The 7,776-nt window shown below is 35.0% G+C and overlaps 1 protein-coding gene across 1 annotated transcript in view; it reads right to left on the reverse strand.

The window, feature by feature from the left end:
- The window catches only part of LOC118199882 (acetyl-coenzyme A synthetase, cytoplasmic-like), an 85,104-nt gene extending 78,313 nt beyond the window's left edge, over positions 1-6,791 (reverse strand). Inside the window, exon 1 of the mRNA XM_035371743.2 lies at positions 6,423-6,791. Coding sequence (XP_035227634.1) covers positions 6,423-6,727 — 305 coding nt within the window. The 5' untranslated portion in view covers positions 6,728-6,791. The remainder of the gene's footprint in view (positions 1-6,422) is intronic.
- Positions 6,792-7,776: the final 985 nt, after the last annotated feature.

Genomic DNA, 7,776 nt, shown 5'->3' on the forward strand with positions numbered 1-7,776 from the left:
TTTTATGTGTAGTTTCGACTGCGTTACCTACATTTGAATTTAATCTTCTATTATATTAATTTAAATACTCACTCGGTAACTGAAGTTCGTCTGCAACACACAATTTAAGCTTAAAGGTTACCTTCTTCCGATTTTGTGATTGTTTCAGACTCAGCGACAGTTCGTTATCAGTTTAGCAAGGTCTGCAGGACTGTGACACAAGCTTCTGAATATAACAGAACCCTAATTTTTTTTTTTTTAAATTTAAAACTCGTATCTGTGAAACATATCTTTCTGTTCTAGCTAACGACTCCTAATTCCAATCCATCTTTGCCTTCAACCTTTAAAGAAATTACCGTAATTTCCGGAAGAAAGGCCGCATCAGCGTAAACGCCGCACTCGAGAAAAATGGCGGGAAAAAAATTAAAATTACACAGAAACGCCGCATCAGCGTAAACGCCGCAATAGATTAAATTGCGCGTGACATCGTAGTGGGCCGTATAGATGCAAAAACTCAACCTAAGTCCTGATATATGACATACCAGTTAAGAAAAATGCATGAAATGAAACCATAAGTCAAAAATAAATTAAAGGTAAGAAATGTATAGCTTCTGTGCCGTTTAGAGACATTTTCAAAAATTTTCCGCTCCCTAATTAAAAACTATCCAACAAGTACTTGTACCCAAACTGATGGGATCTGTATTTGGCAAAATGCCAAGAAAAATCCATTCATGCTGAAGGGGAAATACGTCAGAGTTCGTTATTTCGAGGCAGGTGGAGTCGTGTCCGCCTTTGAAAAAAATTGCAGAAAAGGCAGGGGTGGGGAGAGGATGGGTCCTGGAAGATTCATCGAATGGCAGAGGAGAGAGACTATTCAAACTGATGAGAATGTTGATTTGAAAGGGGGAAGAATGTTATTGTTCTGAGATCTCGTTTAGGGTGAATAAGGCATGTAGGTCCGTTCAAGGGAAAGAATGTAAACAAAATAACGTTCGCAAAAAGCAACTGAGTGGTCTTTTGTGTGGGAACAGCATCAGTCTATGCACAATGACAAGGCCATCCAAACTATGTACAATGACCATCATAGGAAATATTTTATTTTTAGTGCACCTAAACGCCGCATGGGTAGAAACGCCGCACCCGCTGAAAATTTAAGTTTTAAACACGTAAACGCCGCGGCGTTTCTTCCGGAAATTACGGTACGTTTTAGTTCTGGTTTCATCAACAGATGGCATGAGTAGTTTATCTCCTGTCCACACTTTCATATCTTATCTAATCATTATATCTTATCTCGTTCATTTGCCTTTTGCGGCTGAGGATGATGGTTCGGCAAAACCATCGAAACTAGTCGTGTGAAAATTTGAAAATACAACGCTGATTTTTGTTATTTGACTTCTAAATTAATATTTGTTTGGCGTGTTATTGTATCTTAATCAAGTGTTAATAGTTATATTAGGAATACAAATCTCAGTGTTTTAAGACTGGATTGAGTGCTCCAGATCAGGAAAGGAGAAAGATAGCGTAATCAATGACTATACACGAAGCAGATTTCGTAGTTTATAAAAATTGCATTTTGATGTTTGTAGAGTCATTAGGTTATTTCGAAGCTGGACAGAAGAAAAATGAGCAACGCCTTCGCAGGGAATCGAACCACGGACCTCTGGAATACGCTCCCAGCATGCTGACCACTACACTACGAAGGCATGCTAAGAAGGCGGGAGAAATACCTTATATGTTAAATGACTAAATTCTAAAATAGACTTCTTGTTTGATGAAGCTAATTATTATAATTAACTAAAATATGATCTCAAAATTCTTGAAGTTCTTTTCAACTGAATTCTTCTGCATCTAGTGCACGACAAAAAACTTAAACAAATAACTGGATCGGGAGCAATACAGTGATGGAAGCAATACAATGTTGACTTCGATTTACTAGTTGTGGCATATTATTTCGTTAGTTTAAGATTTTAGGCTTCGGTGTCACACTGAAATCAAACCTTTTGATAATGATAAATAACTATAACATGTAAGAAAAGGAAGCAATGCCAAGGGGGGAAAGAAACAAAGATAGCAATAGGATTCAATTCCGATACCTGCAATTCTTTCAGCAGTATTAGACAATAAAAAGTGTAATTACAGAAAAAAAAAGGGGCCATAGCCATTTTATACTTTGTCTAAAATAGCAGTATTATATTTTAGTATTCCTTCTGTCATCCTTTATTTACCTGCTCATAATACAAAACAAAAGTTAATATAAATCTAGAGAAGTATCCTAACAGAGAATGCCGCATAGCTTTAAAGAAAAAATTTGTACTTTATAATTACACATAAGCCATTAAGTTATAAAATTAGGAATGGACAAATGAAGCTGAGACATTAATGTTAAACGAAACACTGCTAGTTTCCCACGTTCCTTTTTTTTTTTTTTTTTTTTTTTTTTTTCATAACTACGCCATTATATTAATAGAGTACGTGAAATGATGCAACAAATATCAGTCACGAGGAAAAAAAAATCTTCTTTGAAGACTGAGAAAACGGGAAAAAGTTTTCCTTGTCTGACGAAATGGATATTGCCTTTGTCAATGGTCGCACACAAGCTTATTAAGATATGCTTGTTGAGTTTGGGTTTCTGTTGTCATCATTCACAATGGAAAAAAAGGATATTTTCCCATAATAAAGGGCTCGTTGCTTCAAGAAACGGCTGAACAAGGAAGCGGTCAAATTGGATTTCCTGTCAAGATGTAGAGACATTAGGTTAATCGGAAAAGGCGAAGAGATGAAAAATTAGCAACCGCCTTCACCGGGAATCGAACCACGGACCTCTGGAATACCGGCCCAGCGTGCAGAACCACTACACCATGAAGGCACGCTAGGAAAGCGGGAGAAATATCATATATACTTCCCTCTTCAAAGGGCGACTTAGGGGACCCAATTGCCAAATCCTGGGTGTGGAGAATCCTCATCCAACACCCTTTTAGTTCAGCCGCCACTGTAGAGACATTAGGATATTTTAAAGCAGGAGTGATGAAAAATTAGCAAACGCCTTCGCCGGGAATCGAACCACGAATCTCTGGAATACCGGCCCATCGTGCAGAACCACTACACCACGAAGGCACGCTAGGAAGCCGGGAGAAATACCTTATAAAGAATCCACCTGATACCACAGAAACAGAAAATCCCTTTTCGTATTTATTCGAAAGACAATAGTAAACAATATCATAACCATAATTTATCTGAAAGCATCAGTTCTAAAACATGTAGCCGAAACTATCAAAATATCATTTTTCATGAATAGTGTGAATCAATTCGGAATCAGGTCATTTGTTTTATGTTGTATTCAACTTTTTGATTTAATGAAATGTTTAGAAAACTTTTACCTTCTTATGTATCTTTGTTACGTATTTTTATAATTAAGTAAAGTTATTTTTGTTTTTCACGTTACGTACATTTGGACTTTTAGTGCTGTTTAGTTGTAAATAATGTTTCTAGAAACTGGTAGTAGAATTTCACAATAATAGTTACATAAAACGTGTCGCCGTAAACTTAACTGAACTTCCGACGTCGTCCTATTTATTTGAGTTAAACTCATCCGTTGATACGCTAACTATGAACTGAGATTTTAAAAAGGGTAGCTGACACTTTACCTAACAAAGCTATGGTCAAGAAGCCCCAGCTATAGCAAATTTAAAACAGCTCCAATATTAGGAATCACCTTTCAATTTCCCAAATATCTCGAAAAACTGTAAATGTTTTTTCATCAACTATACATTGAAAGGATAATGCCCATAAAACAAACCCAAGCTAATGAAACGCTACTCGTATAAGGTATTTCCCCCGCCTTCTTAACATGCCTGCGTGGTGCAATGGCCAGCACACTTGGCGCGTATCCGAGAGGTTCGAGTCCCAACGAGGGCACTGCTCATTTTTCATGTCTCCTGCTTCGAAATAACCTAATGTCTCTATACTCTTAAACTAGAGCAACAGCTGCTGGCTGAACGAATCCATGCGTTTCGAAACGCGCATGGTATATCCTTATAACGAATAGAAGAATTCAATCATAATTAGAATGAATACAACGAGAGAAAGCTTGTATTGATCAAAATAACTAATAATTTTATTCCATGCACATTTTTGCATATTTAATATATCAAGATGCATCTAGTAATGGTCATAATTTTATCGGTCACTGCCACTTGCTACTATTGCATATTTTGGTGTTCTTTTCAACCAGATCCAACCGCATCTCAAAATTTAGAATTTTTTCTTCAGAAAACTACGTGGTAAGTAATGAGAGATATCTTTAAAAAAATCACTTGATAAATGTAAAAAACTGCATATTTAATCATTCCTAACGTATAATGAACTTAGAAAAGATTCTGCTAAAATATGAAGGTATTAAGAAGAGGGAAAAGAAAGGAATACTTTAATAGCCCACTTTTCTGTACAGAATTCATCGACAAATCGAGAGTTTGAGAAGTCGTAATTCCTTCGAAAGTGAAGGTTTGCTTTGATCAAGGAGAATTAAAACGTGATAACGCGCCACTTTCCAATATAGTATATGTATGGAGAGACACTCTGTTCTAAATAAGGGGATGATAGCAAAGGCATCCATAGTGCTATACAGAGGAAACGGCTTCAGTTGTTTCACTGATAGCTAAATGCTTTAGATTCCGTTTCCGGTTAAGCAAATGAAATTATAATTCGGTTTAGCGTAATATCATGAAAGCAATAATATTTGTAGATTATTAGTACAGAATTAGTATTACTACGTATTAAATTTGTTCAACAATAGCACTCATGAAATCATTTAAACACAAAATGAAATTTACAATAAAAGAAAAATCAGTTGGGATTTTAAAAGATAAGAAATGCAGTTGGTTAAATAACTTCTTTACTATTTTGTTACCCAGAAAAGTGTAAAGAAAAATCATAAAATAGCAGCAATGCAGTATATAGCTTGTTTTCCTCATTTTTAGATTACTATTCTTAAACTTCTGAAGAGAAAATAAACATCTATCACTAATATTAATGCACAATTTATCATTACAATTTGATGCAACAGCGCCATTAACAAGAAAGAATACTAAAATATAACGTAAGCTAACTTAGATTATTATGTGCACAACAAATACTATATAACCTAACTATCAGTTGTTTACATTTTGTCCACTCAGGAAACCCATAAAACGCTCTCTGTTTATATATATATATATATATATATATATATATATATGCACTCTGTGTGGTGGTGGCGGAGTCTTGCCATTTTCAGGAAGGAAAAAACCATTCGAAAATATATCAATTTTGCTTAAACTTTACTTGGAAACTAAAAGAAAATCAGTTTTTCATTAGATATTTATTGATAAGGATAAATCTGTTTATATTACCTTGCAAAACATTAGGAACCAGAAATAAAAACAGTATTCTTTAATTACTAACTTTAGGTATTTACTTTTACAGTTAAATTGGTAAAGAATTAATTCGTATTTTGATTTCGACTTGCAGAATCCCTGCGCGAGTTAAATGGAACTCCGGGATTCCACAGAAGGTAGTTCAGAGACCATTGATATAAAATATTGTTCTTTTCGCCTATCAGCTATTTAAATTTACCACTTCCTTTCTTGAGAAATAAAGTTTTCTAAAAAATACTGTTTAAATGCCATTACATTTCGCTTTACATGGAATACTTCAAATAGGTAGATGGATCTAAAATTGTATAAAAAATTATCGAGTGGTTGCAAGATTGTAAAAAATAGATAAATAAACATAAAGTATATTGTTTCTTTATTACAGCCTTTAAATCATTATTATAAGAGAAGTTTTAAATTTTAGACCATGATTTTAACAAATTGGAAAAACACTTCAGGGAGGTGTTAACAAGTGTAATTTGTTAATCCTCACTCAAAGTATTTTTTTATGCTAAAGCGGATTAATACCCAAATTCTTAACTATAATCATTTATTTATTTAGTCCTACCATATTTTTTACCTAATTCTTAGAAAGGAACAGAATTAAAATCAGAGAGCTAAGAGCTACTTCCTTCATTTTTTTTTTTTTTTTTTTTTTTTTTAATAAAATTTTATATTTTGCTGAAATTAACTGCTTTTACTTAACTATAAAATTTTATGTATAAAGAAAATATTAATGTAATATTCAGTACAAAAGACCAAATGAATAGATTTTTCAAGCATTCTTAACATAAGCCAGACAAAGACGTCTCCAATTTTGAGTCTTATATTAGCATTGGTTCTTTTTGTTTACCCTCCCAACGCATAAAATTTCTTCGAAAATGGGTTATTTGTATAAATTAATGCCTTTAGCATAACAGTGAACCGTGCCTATCTTAAACGCCCTGTTTCAGGAAGGGGGAAAAAATTCTCATCTGAAAAATTCTTTGATTCAAGTACCGCTTTCTGGTCAAGTGAAAAATAATGAACGCTTACCAAAAATATGCTGTTCTATTACCGAATCCTTTTTCTACGTTTCTATCTAGAGCGTTGTAAGCGATGTTCGTCCTTGCTGCATCGAACCACTTCACGAATACCTTTCCGTGGCGAGTATCGAAGTTATATCGGCAGAGTTCCTTTTTTCCAGGGGGCACGTTCCAGTACAACTCTTTGGCGATCTCACCCCAGAATCTGTCGGGATCCTCCACAGACTTCTTATACATTTGCCGGTACTGTTCCAAAGAACTTATTTTCGCGTGTTTGGAGAATTCCGCGTTCGGAAGGAAAACTTGACTCGCCATCTTCTTCTCTCCTGTCCTCTAGAGCGAGTGACCCTCTCTAGCGCGTGCGTAGGTCTGCTGATCGAAACCGCGGGAGTCGCCTTTTGACGTGCGTTCCGTTCTCTCGCCGCGGAAACAACCGGAAGAAGCGATTGGTTCGATCTTTCTTCGAATATGAGCTCGTGGATCTCTTTTCCCTCTTACCGAAGAAAATCCAGCGAATGAAATGACTTTAAAGGATCGTAAACATAAAAGGAATTATCTTTTAACTAACCAAAGAAATTGCATATAATGAAAGTTAAAATCACTTCCGTAGCTAAAGAATTTTATGCCCTTCCCGGAAACAAATTTTCTAAGCTTTGAAATTTTACAGAATTATTAGTTTCAAAGGGGTAATAAAAAATGTGCAGAGCTACGGAAATCTTCGACCAGAAAATCTTTTGATATTTTATAGGGTGTAATTCTAAGTTACAGTTGAAAGTGAAGAATCTTAAGAACTAGTAAGCGAATAATCGCTTGAGTTCGTGTACAGTAAACAAGTAAGAAGGGTGAAATAACCCTTTATTATTCCAATTAAAGTGTAACAAAACTCCGTCTTGGAGTTGTACAATAAAGCCAATACTTGGGTTTGAACTTAAGAGACTAAGAATTAAACTAAACTAACCTTAAAACTAAAAGAGATATAGCCGAAGCTATCAAAATTCTAACAGAGTTGGTCCCTTAACGCTAATTGACTGCGAAGCTATCAAGGGTCTAAAGTACGGCCGGATGTAATAATAGCTTACGAGAGAATAGCCTAAAAAGGCGGACTCGTGCAGCCAGAATATCTGGTATCTCTCTCACTAAGACTGTAGAACTTTGCGGTTATATACCGCTCTTCCTCATTAGCATTCAGGCGTGATTCTAAAACTACGTTCTGGCCGGAAGAGTGGTAAGTTGAAATTAGGAATCGATAGGAAAGGAAGTTTAACTCAAAATTTAACTGTTAATAACATTAACATAATCCTTACAATTTTATGCGGAAAAGTATGTATAATTATGATTAAGAAAATATTAAGTTGATAGTCCTT

This window comes from Stegodyphus dumicola, chromosome X2 (genome assembly GCF_044657685.1).
Source record: "Stegodyphus dumicola isolate Sdum_Otavi_A_Nest chromosome X2, ASM4465768v1".
NCBI classification, from domain to species: domain Eukaryota; kingdom Metazoa; phylum Arthropoda; class Arachnida; order Araneae; family Eresidae; genus Stegodyphus; species Stegodyphus dumicola.